General features: G+C 42.5%; 1 protein-coding gene across 13 annotated transcripts in view; it reads right to left on the bottom strand.

Moving 5' to 3' along the window:
* CYRIB (CYFIP related Rac1 interactor B) overlaps window positions 1–19,462 on the bottom strand; it is a 142,822-nt gene that overhangs the window by 86,610 nt on the left and 36,750 nt on the right. For all 13 annotated transcript variants that reach the window (XM_040261759.1, XM_040261777.1, XM_040261762.1 and 10 more), the window contains exon 2: window positions 17,763–17,815. In XM_040261759.1, the coding sequence (XP_040117693.1) occupies window positions 17,763–17,815 (53 nt within the window). The remainder of the gene's footprint in view (window positions 1–17,762; window positions 17,816–19,462) is intronic.

Genomic DNA, 19,462 nt, shown 5'->3' with positions numbered 1-19,462 from the left:
AAAAAAAAAAGAGGTTTCTGGCCTCCTCTACCTTTCTTTCACTTTGACTATATGAATAATATTTACATGTTGATTGCAGAAAAAATTTGAAAATTCAGAGGAGCAAAAGGAAGAAAATATAAACACCCCATGAGCTAACCTCCTATACCATGTGGACATGCTTCCAAATGTTTTTACTATGTCTATATCTATGTAAAGATAATGCATTGATTTATATAAAAATGGTTCATATTTTGAATTATCATCTGCTGTGTTTCATCTCATGATCTATCTTGGTCATCTTTCCTTAACAAAGGTACTTCAGCACCTTGTTGTTAAAGGCTTCATAATACATACATGCAGGACCCTGTGCCACTCCACAAAGCATTTAACAAGTTTCCCAGTGTTAAGGTAAAGGGTTGGTTTCTTCAATGTCAACAAAGGTAACATGCTGTAATACAGCCCTCCCCTCTCCACCAGTCTCCCCTTTTCCTCTCTGTGTTTGTATTGCTTTTGAGCTGTATTTCTACAGAACTTTACTCCCCACCGTCCATTCACCACCTGGAGTCATTAGAGTCCCCATCAACTAGAAGCAAAATTGTTTGCAACCGGAAAAGCTCGAGTATGATGAAGCCAGGACAACGTCGAGGAGTTCATTTCAGGAATGTGCAGCTGATACAGGCGACAGAAATAAAGAGTGTGTCTTCTTGCCAAGACTTGAACGTAAAAAGAAGAAAGCAGAGACTTTGTACGTCTTCATGTCTCCTTCCCAAACCCTGTTCTATGGCTAGGTTTTTCCCAAGAGGGATGGGCTGGTCCATGGAGTTGACTGATGTCGTAAGCAGTCTGCGGGCCAAAGCCTGTGCCCCACTTAGAGAAGAGCTGGCTACAGAAAAGTCTACGAGGACACGGAAGCAGATGCTGGCCTTTCCCACAAACAGTTCTCTCAGTCCCCTTGTGTGGCTCAAGAACCTCTTTGCATTTTCAGCTCAAAAGTCACAGCCTCCACAAGAAAAGATCTCCCCCTGCCCACCTGGAGAAGCAGACCCCCCTCCAAAAGGACCCCTCAGCGTTCCAGTGTGCCATGGCCTGACCCACCTGCCCACCCCCACAGTGGCCGGGTCACCTTGTGAAGGCATAGGAAGGGGTCATAGAAGGTGGGGCTGAGATGTTTGAAAATCAGATCCAGAGGGATGGAAGCGAGAGGAAGGGCTGGGTGAGCCATCCATTCCCAGGCCTCACCCCACTATGACCCAGAAACCCAAAGAGAGGTTGATTTGCTGTTCCCCCACCTTTTACGGCACCCCAACAGAGGCAGACAAAACTATAAAGGAAGAGAATCCCTTGTTGGTTACAACTATCACAACACTGTTAATCTGCTATACTGTAATATAAAATAAAAAGTTTTTTTTAAATTAAAAAAAAAGAGAATCCCTAATTGTGTCAAGGGTCACTAATTTATCAATGCGATTTAAATAAGATTTTGTGTGAACTTACATTTACCAAAAGAGAAGGTGGGTGGGATAAATTAGGAGTTTGGGATTAACAGATATGCACTACTATAGATACAATATATAAACAACAAAGACCTACCTGTAAGTAGGAACTATAAGGAACTATGGGATTCCCTGATAGCTCAGTTGGTAAAGAATCCACCTGCAGTTTGATCCCTGTTTGATCCCTGGGTTGGGAAGATCTGCTGGAAAAGGGATAGGCTACCCATTCCAGTATTCTTGGGCTTCCCTGGTGGCTCAGCTGGTAAAAAATCTGCCTGCAATGTGGGAGACCTGGGTTCAATCCCTGGGTTGGGAAGATCCCCTGGAGAAGGGAAAGGCTACCCACTCCAATATTTTGGCCTGGAGAATTCCAGGGACTGTATATAGTCCATGGGGTCACAAAGAGTCAGATACAACTGAGCAACTTTCACTTTTACAAGGAACTATATTCACTTTCTTGTAATGACCTATAATGGAAAAGAATCTAAAAAACAACACACACACATAACTGAATCGCTGTACTATACACCTGAAACTAACACAGCATTGTAAAGCGACTACTGTTCATGTACATGCTCAGTTGTATCCGACTCTCTGCAACCCCACAGACTAACCTGCCAGGCCCCTCTGTCCATGGAATTTTCCAGGCAAGAATACCTCAGTTTAAAAAAAAAAATTTTTTTTTGTATGTGTTTTCCAGAAATATCATGGTTAGAGGAAAGAGAAAAGAGTTTGGACTGAAATATGGTAATAACAGAAGCAACTATTACCGCCAATACCTCTGATCAATGGTTTCATTTTGGCTGATTTCCACTCATTTTCTAACTCAATCCTTATAACAACATCAAGAGAAAAATTTTATTGCTTCCAGTTTCCAGATAACAAAATTCCCGTGAGGTACAAAAAAAAAGGTTAAGTATTTTGCTGGAGGTCACAAAGTTACTAAGAGATGAAGCCAAGATTAGACCCCAGGTCCTAAAGCTCTTGACATGCATGAGTCACTCAAACTTCCTTGCTTCCTACTTGCCCCTTTCTTTCCACAAATATTAACTTAATCTCTCAATGCCCAAGCTTCCTCTAAAATACTAGATGACTCAACTTTTTTTTAAGATTTCTTTTTTTATGTGGACCATTTTTTTCTTTAAAGTCTTTACAGAATTTGTCACAACATTGCTTCTGTTCTATGTTTTTGTTTTTTGGCCATGAGGCATGTGAGATCTTAGCTGCTTGACCAGAGATCATGCCTGTACCCCCTGCATTGGCAGGTAAAGGCTTAACGGCTGGACAGCCAAGGAAGTGCCTAAACTACCCATCTTTAACAGGCACAATAACCACCTAATTCACTGCTATTGTCAGGGTTAACTAAAATAATAGATGGAACAGGAAATCCTCCATAGTCAACCACTTTTTACTCTAAAAACAGCAGTGACATACAACTAAATCTAAGACATCCCTGGTCTTGGTAAACTCTTAAGTGGTTAAAACAATTATATGTTACAGATTATTTGAGTTTTGAAATTTGCGGTTTTAGTATTCAGACTCAGAAGGCTGTATGTCACAGTGGCTGAGGGCTCAGACCCTGTACTCAGAGTCTGAATTCCTCCCTTCATTCTCTCATCTGTAAACACTAGGAAAGTAATGGTATCCACTGTCAGAATGATGTTATCACAAGTAAAGCAGTTAGGGCAGTGCCTGGCAAAGCTGGTGATGGCTTAGTTGTCAAGTCATGTCTGGCTTTGCGACCCCATGAACTATAGCCCACCAGGTTCCTCTGTCCATGGGATTTCCCAAGCAAGAATACTGGAGCAGGCTGCCATTTCCTTCTCCAGGGGATCTTTCCAACCCAGGGATTGAACCCATGTCTCCTGCATTGCAGGCAGATTCTTTATTGATTGAGCCACCAAGGAAGTCCTTGTTTGTTATTATTTCTAATTATTAATTCACGTACTACCTTCATTAAGGTAGTATTTGCATAAAGCTGCCCATACTAGCATTATGTATAATAAAAACCAGAAATGAATTTCCTGCAACAGGGAAACAGCATAGTTGAATTTGAAAGAATTGTCTTTAGAATTAATGAAAACCAATTTAATTACAATTTAAAAGCTTCTGCGTTGCCACTTAGGGGCTGGATAATTTTGAACAAGTCATTTCATTTCTCTGAATTTGTTTCCTCACTTTGAAAATTAAGGGTCTACTCTCAATGACTTATAAGCCCTCTCCAGATTTGAAGTTTCTATTTCTAAGGTTTTCAATAAATTATAATCCATCAATATCAAGGATAATAACCAACCCCTAGGTACACAGAGTGATAGTGGTAAAGAATACGCCTGCCAACGCAGGAAATATAAGAGATGGGGTTCGATCCCTGGGTCAGGAAGATCTGGAGAAGGGCACGGCAACCCACTCCAATATTATTGACTGGAAAATCCCATGGACAGAGGAGCCTGGCGGGCTTTAGTCCATGGGTTCTCAAAGAGTCCGACATGACTGAAGCGACTTAGTACACAGCACATATGTACATATAAAGACAGTAGCAACAGGAGACAATATTTTATAAATTAACAATCCCAACGTTCTTTAACCCTACTTTTGTTCTATGATGTTAATTACCTCCTAACAGAATTTGTACTGTGTTTATCACGAATCTCTCTGAATAAGGCAGAAACACCAGGACAAAAGGGATGTAGACTGGTCATTTCACTGATCTCTTTATTCCCAGCCACTAGAGCAACGCCTGGCACATACTAGGAGCTCAGTTAACATCTGTTGACTGAAAAACTGTGAATATTAAGTTTAAAGAGCAAAGTACAGAGACTTCCCTAGTGGTCCAGGGGTTAAGACCCTGTGCTTCCAAAGCAGGGGGAGCAGGTTCCATCCCTGATAGAGAAACTGAGATCCGGCAAGCTGTGTAGAGTCACCAAAAAAATTAAAAGAAAAACAAAAGAGCAAAGCACAGAAGTATATACATAAAATAGAATGCCACTCATATAAAATGGGGAAACGGCAGATGGGATCAGAGAAATTAAAACTCAATGACAACATAAGGGTAGGGATGAAACAACTTTATTTTCCTTCAATGTTCTGAATAAATTTATCTGTTCAAAAAGATGGCATTAGAACAGAGAAGCATGTAAACAGGAGAAAAATGAAGGCGCAATGGAAGACATGTCCAAGGAAGACGGCAGCAGACCTGAAGGAAGGGGCCAGAAGGGCTTAAGCAAATAGGAGGCTCTTGGAGGTTATTCTGTGAATGGAAACAATCACAGGGGTAGAAAGAAAACTAGGTAATATGATTCAGAAAAGAAAAGCCAACTTATTTTGAACTTTTAATTACAAGCTAATTTCTATTAAACTATTTACAAGTTGATAGTATTTCCCCATTCAATGCCTCAATCAACAGAAGCTTTGGTCAGTCTGATATTCGGAGGCCTTTGGAGGGGCTACCTGTTACTCTTCTTGATCTGCTGCTGTGGATGCAAGAAGCATGCAAGAGGCCCACAAACCGAAGTTAACTGCTAAAATGTAGGTCTTTTCATGACCCAACTGATCAACCAGGGTCACACACTGGGGAAAACACAAACAGTACAGGAAACAGCCTTCCCTTCCAGGGGATGAAAGACACACGACCTTATTATCATACAAAGCAACACACAATTGCCAAAAAAAACTGATACAGACAAACAGCCTGGAAAGTAAAGAGAAAGAACCATTCCTTCTGGCGTGGGGGAGTCGGCGGTTGGGGGCCTGGGGAGAGATAGGGAGGAGATGTCCAGCCCTTATGCTGAACTTGATCAAGTCATCAGGACCCTAGTGCTGTTTGTGGGCTTCATCCTGAACCTTTCACCTGGTCCTACCTTGCTTTTGGGATCACATGCTATTCTGAATGCCTCCAGCCTCCAATGCTTGCCTAAGCTCTTCATCACCACCAGGCATGTGAACTTTGAGCAAAGCAGGTCAGAGCCCCTGCTGTGAGAGTTCTCAGGACCGGTGTTACATATTTCAAGGACATATCATTATTGTAAATTGCACGGTGATTTGTGTACTTCCTTGAACACTGTGAGGTTCATCAGGGCAGGAGCCATGCCTGTCATGTCAACCCTGCATCTGCAGTGCTAGCACAGAGCCGGGCACCATGCCTGGCACAAGGCATGCACTCAAACCATGGCTGCTGGTCAAAGAGATGACAGGGGTCCAGCCTGAGTTAACCCAGTCCTAGGGCCTTTACCCTACTCTGAACTCCCAGCATGGCCACAGCCCTGGAACCAGGGAATGGATCAGCAGCAGCATAAGGAGGTGAGATGTAAACTGCCCCTTCTTCTCAAATTAGCCAAAATGATGAGGTCACCAGCTATGTGACACAACAGTTGAAATACAGAGCTTTAGATGGTATGATGTGAATATGCCAAACAGAAGCTAAGAGCATGGCAAGAGTTTAGATTCTCACAGTTTCAAGGCCACAGAAGAAGAGATACTGTATAAGGTTAAAAAAGGAAAAAAATAAAAATAAATCTTTCCAGGAGAGAACCAATAAAGTCCAAGTTAAAAAGAAGCTTAACTGGTTTAGCTAGCTTCCTCTCTAAAATCCTGGGGCTGATTTCACATTAGAACACAGGTTGAGGAGTGGGAGGGAGGCTCAAGAGGGAGAGGCAATATGTATACTTATAGCTGATTCACAGTTGTTGTACAGCAGAAACCTACACAACATTGTAAAGCAATTATTCTCCAATTAAAAATAAATTAAAAAACAATTTAGTATTCACCAGACAAAAAAAGAAAAAAAAAGAACACAGGTTTAATGAGAAACCATCCATTCTTAGTTTTAATGCCGAGAAGAGGGGAATGCCACCTTGCCTGAACTCTGGTCTTGTGTGAACCCACAGACTCGGAGAAATGTATATGGTTCTCATTTCAGCATTTATTTAACATTGTTTTTTAATAGGCCACTTGTTATTCATGAGGGCCTGCATCAGAGTTTCTGAATGAATCACCTAATTTTAGACAAGGACAGAACCTTGAAATTCATTTTTAATCCAACATCGTACTCTTAACTAAATGGTGGAGTCCAAGACAGGTCCGGGGGGTTCACAGAGCACAATCCCCTAGCCTGGACTCTGGGTCCAGAGTGAGGATCACACAGGTCCCCATCGACAATCAGAGAACTGCTGAGTTGGTTTCCAAAGGTTAGACTGGATCACTGAGGTGTCAACACAATCCTGCAAAAAAATCTCTACTAATAAGCAGTGTGCAACATTTGATGTGGTGTCTGGTGTGATCTTCCAGGATAAATGAGACCAACTGAAACATTATCCTTTGACTTTCCTGGTGGTCCAGTAGTTAAGAATCCACCTGCCAATGCAGGGGACATGGGTTTTCAATCCCTGGTCTGGGAAGATCCACATGCCATGGGGCAACGAAGCCCATGCGCCACAATTACTGAGGCCCACGAGCCTGGAGCCCAAGTTCCACAAGAGAAGCCATAGCAATGAGAAGCCCACACACCACAATGAAGCGTAGCCCCCACTCAACACAACTAGAGAGAGCCCATGCATAGCAATGAAGACCTAGCACGACCAAAAATAAATGGATAAAAATGTAAAGAAACACACAACATTATCCTTATTTGACCCTTCATTACTCATAAATCTCTTCCAAGGTAGGGGGGGAAAATGTTAAGAGATGTGTACCAAAGGATGAAGAAGTAAGTGGAAATGAAGATTTCATGGGACTTCCCAATTTCCCTTGAGTAAGGGAATGGTATGGCTCCTGGAGGTAATACTGAACTACTTCCTCACAGAGTTCCTGTAAGTACTATTCCTTGTGCCTTTGCCCATGCTGTTCCCTCTGCTACAAACATCCTTCCCACCCCTCTCATGCTTCCTGTCCAAACTACTCACCAAGACTCCGGTCAGGCATCTCTATAGCTATTGCATATGGATTCCCATCTGAGTTAGTTTCTGTTTTTACCTCACAGTAAGACATAGCCCTACCTAACCTGACAGTCCTCCTAGGATGTGTCAAAAAGACCAGCTGTGGCATGAGGTTTGCATTAGCACCGTGTATTCCATTGAGAAAAGTGCTATGCAAACACAAGGTTATGTTTTATTAATTTATTACACCTGATTCCTTGGATTTTGATGGATGAATCAACCAGCCCAAGATTAATAGCCTGGTTTACTATACTCATTTCTCTTTCCAAGCCACAAGCCAAAATAAACTCACCCTCAATTTATAACCTTGCAACATGTTCTTTTGCATATCGACTTCTAAATCAAACTGTGGTTATTAAAAAGGATGATTGCATCCGTCAGGATGGGCCATGTTATGCTGCGGTAACAGACAAGCCCTAAATCTCAGCCCCAACAATGACCACAGTGGTCACTCTGGGGTCAACAAAAGGAGCCCAACAATTCTATCTTTCTAGACTTCACCTGACACTTTAGATTAAGCAACTCTGTAGCTGACATCAGTTACAAACACATGACTTCCTCCTTTCCTTATTCAACCACTTATAAAGCTCTCTTGCAGGGTTGCCGTGCAGATTAGATGTGATCCTGCTTTTTAGATACTCAGGACACTGCCTGCCTTATAGGCAGCGTTGGTAAATGATAAATGGTGGCTAGGAACACTGTCATTACCATTATCTCTTGTTCTTGCTGTTCAGTTGCTAAGTCTGATCCAATTCTTTTGTAACCCCCTGAACTGTAGCCCGCCAGGCTCCTTACCTCTCTGTCCATGGGATTTTCCAGGCAAGAATATTGGATGAGTTGCCATTTCCTTCTCAGGGGATCCTCCTGATCCAGGGATCAAACCTGTGTCTCCTACACTGGCAGGCAGACTCTTTCCCACTGAGCCACCAGGGAAGCCCACCATTATCCCTACTCATCTTCAAATGATAATAATGATATTGTTATTATAATTCTTACAGGCCAAGGGTTCCTAAACTTGTCTGCAAATTGGAATCACCTGGAGATCTTTATAACTACCAGTGCTTGTGTCCCAGCCAAGAATCAGTGAATTAACTCATCTTGTGTGTAGCCCTGGCTTTGAAATTTAAAAGATCCCCAGATGATTCTAACGTATAGACAAGTTTGAGAACCACTGTCACAGAGGCAGCAAGATGCACATCTATACAGACACATATGTCCAGGTGTACACACACTCCCCCACACACATACAAGCTGGTCTGCTCCCAAGTTCCATGAATCCTGCCACCTTTATGACAGTGGTGTTCATATCATTCGGGTGAGCGAGGTTATATGAGGCAACCAACAACCCCTAAATATCAGCTCTAATAACAACCACAGTGGGCCCCCTCCAGGGTCAACTAGATGAGCCCAGCAATCTGTTTTTTCTGGTCCTTACCTGATGCTAAAGGCTATGCATTTTACCCTCAGACCTCACTTCCTCTTTCATAAGTTTGCCAGGCCCACAGTAAATCAGAACCAAAAATATGATACTAGTGTGAACAGACTGGGAGGAGATTTGGTCAGAGGAGAGCCACCAAAGCCTACTAGTAACTGAGACTATTTCTTTGTTCAGCTCTCCATCCCCAAGATCCAAAACACAATAGCCAACTTAATAAAAACGTGAATAGGTATTAATAAATGAATTATCATCACTAATAACCTGAAAAAGAAGTGAAAAGCAGACACAGGATCTCAAAAATACAGCACCTAAGTTGAAAACCTTATGGGTCAGCTTATCACCAACCATCATGTTGATTTCTCTCTTTTCGTTCATTTCTCTCAGGTTGAAATTACATCTGCAGAGATGGAAATAAATGAGATCAGGAGATCTATGAACAAAAACAAGGACCTTGAGTAGTAAAGAATCTATCTTGCAATGCAGGGGACTCGGGTATGATCCCTAGTCAGAGAACTAAGATCCCACATACTGTAGAGCAACTAAGCCCGCATGCCTCAACTACTGAGCCCACACATCGTAATTAGAGAATCCATGTGAACCATGGAAAAGATCCTGCATGCCACAATCAAGACTCTGACGTGGCCAAATCCATAATCAATTAATTTAAAAGAATGTATACAAAAAAGGGGGGGCCTTCCACCTGGCAGCAAAGCACCTGTAGGTTGGGTGCAGGCAAAACAGGAAGAACACAGACATCTTACCACCAGCACCCAAGTGATTTCCAGCAAATCATCTCTTGCTCTGTGGAATGCTAAGTCTCGGCAGAATCTGGAGAAAACCAGAAAATCCAGCTTGTTTGCCCTCGTTTGGGCAGCTTAATTTAGGAATCACACTGGGTTTTCCATAAACACTTTACCAAAAAACGTATCTGTGTTGTGAACACGCGAGTTAACTTGGGGCCCAGGGGGAGGAAGCTTTGTGTATGATTCCATAATAGTTACTCTACTATTTTTAAACCAAATGGAAGCCTCAGGCAGCAAAGTCAAAAAAAGAGAGAAATCATTTTCGTAAGAGTATCTGAATGCAACCATCTCTCCTGATGCATTGTGAGCTGTCAATGGTTCTGCTTTTCTTTTCTCAGAAGCTCATTCAATTATCTCTTACTTATCTGGACCAGGGAGAGGCATTTCCCTCCCATCTAGAGTCAAAGAAAAAAAAAGGAGGCACGATCCTCTAATAAAAGCCTGAAATGAAAAGCAGTAACTCCTCCCAAGGCCCTGCTTATTGTGGAGGAGTCATTAGGCAAAACTTTGAAGGGTCTCTGTTAGCGATCTGTTTTCTCCATGACTATCACAATAGGGAGAGGAAGAAATATGGGATCCACAGCCTCAAAACACCTTGCTCCGCTCCTAGGTGTGCAACTGCATCAAGCCACTTAATCTCTCTGAACTTGTTTCCTCTCTGTAAAATGGAAACACCTATGTGACAAGGACAGTCTAAGAATGAAAAAATTATGTAATGCATTTTTACATTCAACAGTGTAAAATACCCCTTCCTCTGATCACTGTCAAACTCTCAGGAACCCACTAGAATGTGAACTAAGTAGGTACAATGCCTTACTTATCTTTCTATAGCCAGATCCTAAACACTTAGAGATAGCAGTTGCCTCTTCAGCATCTATTCCATTTCTCTCCCGCTAAGCAGCATCCCTCATTCATTCAGACCTCATCTGCAATTCCAGGGGTGAGTCCAGAATGGTCTAAGCCAATCAGTGTTCCTCTGTCACCATGATTGGTTGAGAGACAGAGGTGTGTCCTGCGATGATCCAATCCGAGGGAAACTCAGAAATTTTGTTCAATGTCTCTGGGAGGAGATAGGACCTCATTCTTCCCTGAATGTGAACAAGCTATCCACTGGGCTACCTCCAGCACCCACAAAGCACCCAGTGAAATATTTCCGAGTATATGAATAAAGATGAGTCTGTGGATAAACAAAGAGCGATGAAATCAAGATTCTCAGAACAGAACTGTAGTAAAACCCTATTAGTACACAGACTGCTGGTTATGCAGCAGGTAAATCAAAGCCCAGGGAATGAGAGAGGGCTTCCGAGGCTGCAGATGAGGACCAAATTCTGGTCCTAGAATTCTAGTGCTTAAGCCTAGGACCTCAGGCAACTTCCTAAGCCACAATTTCTGTCTAAGCCACAATTTCTCTCTGACAAACACAACTATCACAATTAAATAAGAATTTTTTAATGCATCTATTATTAGGGAGAAAAGATTGAGAGAATATACCCCAAAATATTAATAGCAACTAGCCCTAGGTAGTTAATGGAAGGACTTTTATTTTTCTCTTTTTTTGTGTGTACAGTGTTGGATTTTCTATAATGAACATAAATCGGTGGTCTAATAAAAATAAAATGAAAATAAAAGCAGGATGATGGCAATTAAAGCATCTAGCCCAGCACCCATGACACAAAGTAGGAAGCGAGCAAATGTTCTGTCCCTATGAACACCCTTCAAACGTTTGGGAACAGCTATCATATGTCTATTTCTTGTTAAATATCTCAGCTAACTTAATGTCATCCTTACATGACTTGATTTCAAGGCTCTCTGCAAAGGCTCCATCTGTTAAAACCCCACTCCGGATATCATAGAACCGCTCACAGAATCAGCCGCAGAACTTGTTTGCTCATTCATCTGTTAATTCATTCACTGAGTAAACACTGATTAAAAATGTACTATATTGGACATCTTGCTTCTGCCTACCCCCCATTCACAAATGGTTTCCAGATTTTCCCGGGGAACATCTGCCTGCCTTCATTCTCAGTTCCTGGGCTCTGGGGAGACCAGACCCTATCCCAGCTTCTTTGGGGGCTGGCATTTGATCCAAGGTGGCCAATCAGAGCATCACATTCACCTGGCCACTGTGATGGGTTAGGAACAGGCATGTTACCCAGAGAAGGCCAATCAGAGACACTGAAGAAGAAATCTCTCTCTCCTGAGATTTCTGCTAAACTGTTGGAAAGGGGCATTTTTTTTTTTCCCCTGCTGCTAGAACTGCTGACATACTTTGCCACCACAATCCAAAAAGAAATCAGAGGCAGCGCTGCAAGATGAGGAGATCCTATGTAAGCCTTAGCAACACAGTCTAAGGCTCCGTGCCTTCGGTTCCATCCCTGCACTTTGCAGCTACATAAACCAGTGAATCCCTTTTCTGTGGAAGCCAAAAAAAACCTAACATGGGGCTCAAAAGAAAGCTAACTCATGAAATTGGAAGTGTTCTGACATCAGCTGCATGCCAGCTATGCACATAATCCACACCATCTTTCTTGGCACTTGGTCTGATGTGGAGATACCTACGAACAACTACCGTTATTTAAAGCCAGTAAGATAATTGCTTTAATTAAATTACTACGCAGAGCAAGGAGAGCACAGGGAGGTGGAGTCAGGACAGGCATCAGCTAAGAAATAGCATTTCAACCTCCTCTGTACCTGCATTCAGGCAGTGAAGATAGAATTACTGGTTGGGAGAGTCAAGATAACACTGTTGACATACAGTCATCTCACAGTAAACTAAAACCACTACTGCCCACGTTGCACGACGGGAAATGATACTTACAAGCTCTGAAGAGTGCTGTCTGGTTGAGCCCACAAAATAGAAACAGCCACCAGCAAACAGCCCTCCCCTGCAAGAATTTCACCCCAATGTTACAGACGATGCTACACTCTTAAATAATACCCAGGTTGGTTGTTTTTTATTTTGAGTCCATGAACTTAAGTCTTCACTCCAGTTTTACTGCCCATTTGGACTACTGTTGATATAATCACAAAAACATCACGACAGCCCGCTGAAGATGAATAACCTATTTACTACCAAATGATAAAAGAGAGAGGGCAAGAGTAAGCCTCTGGTTCCATAAGACATTTCATGATGAGTTAGAAATGTGACTGATCTCGGAAAACAACAAGGGCGACAACAGAAGCACCTCTGGGAACATCTAATTTGCTAAGAAAGGCCCTGAAGGTTGCTCTTTTTAAGTGAACAGAGCTAGTGTCTCTTATATCTTTGATGATGCAAAACTCAACAGGAGAGTTGTGCAGATAAGTCAGAAAAGGAGGACATCGCAGGACCAATTCTCCTTGCCTTTGTGGTTTCCAAACACATCAGCGATTCATCTGGTCCGGGAACACAGATCCAACTTTCCAGAGCAAAGAATCTTAGAGGTGGAAAAATTAATACTGATGGAACACGTCCACGTGATCTCAAGAGAGGTGCTGGGGATGTGGCAGGAGGGACAGATGCCTACCAGATAACAGGGATTGCTAAGAAGCAGCTGGCTTCTCTCTGTTCCCAAAGCACTTATAAGATTTCTTCAAGTGCCACGTGAATTCCACTTCCCCTTCTTGCTTGCCACATGACTTCCTACAAAGACTTAGCCGCCCCTCTTCCTGAAAATGGGTTTACTATTTTTCACAAACTGACCAGGCCACTACTGGAGTCCAGGCAGAGTCAGGCAATGGAGAGACCCACAGTGTATGACAATGCAGGCAAGTGCCTGGTGCTTGGCATGTGTTCCATAAATGCTGGGGGTCAGCAACCCCATGGAGACCTGCCAATTTCCTCTAAAACTAAGAGGGGATCCATGCCAAAAGCTCACAAAGGGAAGTTTTTTGTTAACGAGTTTGTTTTTAACAACAACAACATACGTTTATGCTTAAAAAATTTTTGTTTAAAAAAGGATATACAATAAGATATCATTCATCCACCCCAAACCCACCATCACCTAGACTTCTCAAGAATTAAATGGTACTGCCCACAACCACCTTCTTTTTTGGTGTGCTTCCAGCAAAGTCTATGCAAAATCATCAAGCTTTTGTATGTGTGGGGTGGGTTTGCATAAGCACTAATCCCTCCTCTTTCCCCGCCCCCAAACATGGGAGGGAGCATACCACACACACTTTTCTGCATATAGCTTTTTTTAACCTAAGAATGTATCCTGGAAAGAATGGATAAAGAAAGTGTTATCTATTATACATATAAAGTGGACTATTACTCAGCAGTAAAAAAGAAGGAAATCTTGCCATCTGCCACAACAGAGATGGACCCGGAGGGCAGGACGCTAAGTGAAATAAGTCAGAGAAAGAAAAAACACTGTATTATCTCACTTTTACATGGAATGTAAAAAACACCAACAAAAAAATCCCTAGGCATAGATGCAGAGAACAGACTGGGGGTTGCCAGAGTTGGGAAAGTGAAGTCGCTCAGTCGTGTCTGACTCTTTGCAACCCCATGGACTGTAGACTACCAGGCTCCTCCATCCATGGGATTCTCCAGACAAGAATACTGGAGTGGGTTGCCATTTCCTTCTCCAGGGGATCTTCCCGACTTAGGGATCGAACCCGGGTCTCCCACATTGTGGGCAGATGCTTTAACCTCTGAGCCACCAGGTTGGGGGTTGGGAAATATAGGTAAAGTGAGTCAAACGTGCACACTTCTGGTTCTAAAATAGATAAGTCATGAAAACGTAATCTACAGCATGGTGACTATAGTTAATAATACTGTATTCTGGGACTTCCTTGGTGGTCCCATGGTTAAGAATCCACCTGCCCATGCAGGGGACATGGGTTCGATCCCTGGTCCGGGAAGATTCCACGCGCCACGGAGTAACTAAGCCTGTGAGTCACAAGTACTGAGCCCGGGCTCTGCAACAAGAGAAGCCACCGCAACAAGAAGCCCAGGCATGAAAACAAGAGAGCAGCTCCCACAGCTGGACAAAGCCAGTGAGCAGCAACAAAGACCCAGCACAGCCATTAAAAAGATACATAAATCTTAAAAAAAAAAAAAAAATGAAATTCCATATTTGAAAGTTGCTAAGAGAGTACATCTTCAAAGTTTTTATCACAAGAAAAAATTGTGTAGCTATGCATGACAACACATATTAACCAAATTTCATGTGGTGACCATATTGCAATATACCCAAATATGGAATCATTATATTGTACCCCTGAAGCTCATAATGTTATATGCCAACTATAAAGAGAAAAACAATTAAAAAAAAAAAAGGAATGCATCCTGGAGCTGATTCCTTCTTGGTATATATGACGTCTTATTTTAAACAGTGGCCCAGTATTCTCCTGTAAGGATATACCTTAATCTCTTCCATCAATCCTTTTCTGACATACATTTATTTCAGTTGCTTCCAGGGTCTTGCTATTTCAAACAATGCTGCAAGGAGCTTACATTACACACATCTTCACACTATAGGTTAGATGTGTTACTAGAGGAAAGGTGGGATTTATAAGATAAAATCCTTGGAAACTATATATATATATATATATATATGGGCTTCCCTTGTGGCTCAGCTGGTAAAGAATCTGCCTGCGGTGCAGGAGACCCCGGTTCAATCCCTGGGTTGGGAAGATCCCCTGGAGAAAGGAAAGGCTACCCACTCTAGTATTCTGATCTGGAGAATTCCGTGGACTGTATAGTCCATGGGATCACAAAGAGGTGGACACGACTGAGCAACTGTCACTTTCACTTTCGTGTGTGTGTGCGTGTGTGTATTTATATATAGGAAAGATGGGGTTTATAAGATAAAATCCTTGAAGTTGCAAGAGTCAAAAGGTACAAACACTTAAAATGTTGGATTGGCCTTCAAAGAGTTTGGACTCACTTTCACTCTCACAAACAGGGTCATAAGGATGCCAGTCTGTCCAACTACATTCACAGAATAGTTTGTTTATCAAATTCAAGGGAAGAAAGGGGGGCAGAGCTTCACTCTTATCCCACGGTCTCTTCCTGCCCCCGTGATACCACATATGATCCTACGACTGCCTGAAAATTCTGCCCCTTGGACGCATAACCCGGAGATCAGAGCTTAAAACAGAATGAACGTCAGCACTGGTGTGCTGAGCTGGCTCGGGCTGGCTCGAAAGAGCTGACTGTGCACATCTCTTCCCAAGCCTGTGTTCAGTGACATCATGTTGCTAGCTTGAAATTGTTCATGGTGGAAGTATTGATACCACAGAGATGGGCAAATGCTAGTCAGGGCTTCTCTTTCTTCCCCCAGAGACCTCTGTCAAACATCAGCCATTGATACATACTACAGTGGAAACTGAGGCTCTGCTGCCCCTTTTTACAATGTCTGCTCTCAGCAGGATCACAGATTCTTGGAACCTCAGAACTGGAGGAGATCTGAAGGGACAGCTGATCATTCGGTCTTCTCATGCTGCCTCTCCCCTAGTCCCTGTGCTGAGACATAAGCAGACCCTCTCCTCCACTCCTCTATGCCTCTCCACCATACTCCCATCTCTTTATTGCTTCGTGCTTATTCTTAATGATACTCTACCGTGTAGTAACTGCACACACAGACTCTAGGCTACACTAAAAGACAGCCAGGGGTCAAATCCCAGCTCCGTCATTAGCAGCTCTGTGACCTTGGGCAAGTGGCTTAAACTACTACACCTTAGCTTCTCTGTAAAGCACAGATGATAATGATAATGCCTTCCTTAGATGTTTGTTCTGAGGATTCAATGAGTTAATACAAGGACACAGAACAGTGGCTGGCACACACTAAGGACTAAACAGACGTAAACTGTTATTACTGTCTTCCAGTTCACTAAGCATCTTTCACGACATCTAGGCTGTCAGTTAACACTTTTGTTGGATTTTAATTTCAATGACTATTTTTCACTTCTATGTGGCAGCTTTTCAAATCAACTTATTCTTTTCCCACCTTTCATTGCATTTTTGTATCCTCTTTAGTTTTTAATCATTTAAAAATATACTGTCTATAGTCTCTTTTAGATGGTTTTTTTTACTTTCAACTCAGAGTCACTCCTTTCCTAAATAGTCCATATGATTTAATTATGCACTCATCTTCAGAGTTCTTTCTGTGGGAGTCTGTCAGGTCTGGGTTGTTGAAATAACCCAGTGGAGTGACTGTGTAAACACACAACACAATCCCTAGGGTTGTGCTAGAGAGTCCCACAGTAGACAGCCAGTTTTCATGTTAATTTCTCAACTCAAGTTCTCATATCTCGTGATAATAACAATATAGATTCCACAACCACATATGGTATAGCCCCAGATTTTTCATTTCTTCCTGGTGACTTTCTTTCCACTCAAAAAAATCTTCCTCTTTGTTTCTCCCAACAGTGGGGCTTTTGCAGTCCTTTTTTCATGAAGACAGGTAATGTTTAAAGTTCCTGGAAATTCATGTCTACCTTGGGCCCAAGTCTCATTTCTAGGCCCACTGTGGTCTCAAAACCTTAACCCCCAAACTCTACAGCTGCTTTGTGGGTGCAAAAGCCCCATACATTATTGTGCCTTCAGCTCATATAACCATTTGGCTTGAATTTCTCTCCATTTTTGACACTTGGGGACTTCCCTTTCTGATGAGCTCCCCTAGATATAGTTATTATTTTTCAGTCAACTCTGAAAGGGACTGCTGGCATCCCCTTTCCAAATTCGTAGGTTGGAACCTAACCCCCAACATGATGGTATTAGGGAGTGATTAGGTCACGAGGGTAGGGCCTTCATGGATGGGATTAGTGCCCATAGAAAAGAGACCTCAGAAAGTTCTCTTGCCTCTTCCCCCATGTGAGGTTTTAGCACAAAGAAACAGGAAGTGGGCCTTCACCAGACACTGAATCTGCCAGCATCTTAATCTTGAACTTGCCAACCTCCAGAACTATGAGAATTAAATTTATGTTGTTTATATGCAACCCTGTCTACGGTACTCTGCTACAGCAGCCTGAACGGATTCAGACAACCCGTTACCAGTGAAAAGAACTTGGGAAAGTTACTTCTCTGAACCTCAGCTCCTGAGGGCTACTGTGAGGCTCAAGACAATTAAAATGAAGCTCTTAGTTCTGAAACCAGGTGGCCACAATCAAATCCGGTTCTGCCACTTACCAACTTGGTAACCTTGAACAAATTATTCAAACTCCAGGGCTCAGCTTCTTCTCCTGCAAAACAGAGATATAGCAAGGAAATTAGGCAAGTCGCAAGTCCCCAGCACACAAAAAGCCTCCAGTAAATCCTAATCACTAGTTTTTTTCCTGTACCAAGAATAACAACTCCATGTAACCCTTCTGTCCAGTAGTATTTCAAGCCAAATAATATTTCTCCAGACCATTATATTTTACAGAAGATGTTTCATAAATGTTTTTTTCTTATTTAATGTTCAAAACAGTCTGGTATATGACAAATAAAGAAATGAAGATATTAAAAAAAAAAAAAAGGAAATGGAGATTCAGAGATGTCAAGTTGTAAGAGTTCTTTATATATTCAAGTCAAGTAAACTTGCTGAAGGTTGCACAGCAAATAAAGAGAAACCCCAAATCAAACTCCTCTGATGGAGGGGCACAGTTTGGCTGGACTGCATTGTCCCAGGGACATAGACGGCAGAGCCTGGCTGTCCTTTCAGACTCACAATTCTATGATAAAGGATGCTGGGACTCTGGGCTACGTCAGCAAGTCCGGGTTTCAGAAAAACACTCAGCTCAACTTGAATTTGAACTGTTCTCAGTCATTCCACCCCTGACTTGCTTCCTGCTCTAGGTATCTACACCACAGAGAAAGGAAAACAAACGTACATTACACCATCCTTGTCACCCTCAAAACTCTTACAAAAGAGATTCACAAGAACTTATGAATCAAAGGGAGTTTTCATAAAACCCAAGGTAAACAATATCCCACTCGAACCCATTCACCAGCATCAAGTGTGAAGATCAGAGCAAGGTCTGCAATCTCTAGACACTCATTATTGCCTGCAAGAGAAAGAGATTGCCTTTTTTCTGGCTTTCATTTTGATTAAATCTTTAGCTGCCTGAGGTGTTTTCTCTTGGCTTGTCATCGGGGTCTGAGACTACCGGAAGCCACTTAACCAGCCTCCCTTTATTCACAAAAGATTTGGGAGCCCTGCCTCATTGTCGTGGGGGAATGTTATCAGCCGATCATGTCAACCACTCCGGCTACGTTGCCAACAATCCTCTCGTTCGCCAGTACAAGTTTCCTTTCTGCTGTTGCCTGAATGTGGTTTAAAATTCCCTTTTCAAGAATAGTCACAAAACTGCTCAGTGGCCAAAGAAAAGAGCCATTTCATCTAAAACAACACAGGCATACCAAGTTTCCCTGGTGGCTCAGTGTAAAGAACCTGCCTGCCAGTGCAGGAGACACAGATTCAATCCCTAGCTCACGAAGATCCCCTAGAGGAGGGCACAGCAACCCACTCCAGTATCCTCACCTGAGAAATCCCATGGACAGAGGAGCCTGGCGGGCTGCAGTCCATTGGGCTGCGAGAGGCATACATGACTTACCGATTGAACAACAAAGCATACTCACAAGTTAAGACCTCACAGGTAAGCACAAGGGCCACATTCTGTGTGTGTGTTGTGTATATGCACTTACACACAGACGCCCAGAAACACAGTGACAGTCCCCTCAACTCTGCTCACTATGTTTTCCAGTTACATCAAGAATTCATTTTCTTTCTTTCTGATTCTTTGACCAGATTTACAAAGCAGAAAATAAGACAAGCTGTTTACTTGGGAACAATTTTTTTAAGGTCCTGGGCGAAAGTCCTAGAAATTAGAAAAAAGTATACTAACTTG

This window comes from Oryx dammah, unplaced genomic scaffold, assembly GCF_014754425.2.
Source record: "Oryx dammah isolate SB20612 unplaced genomic scaffold, SCBI_Odam_1.1 HiC_scaffold_19, whole genome shotgun sequence".
Taxonomy (NCBI): domain Eukaryota; kingdom Metazoa; phylum Chordata; class Mammalia; order Artiodactyla; family Bovidae; genus Oryx; species Oryx dammah.
This window is presented reverse-complemented; position numbering and strand designations above follow the sequence as displayed.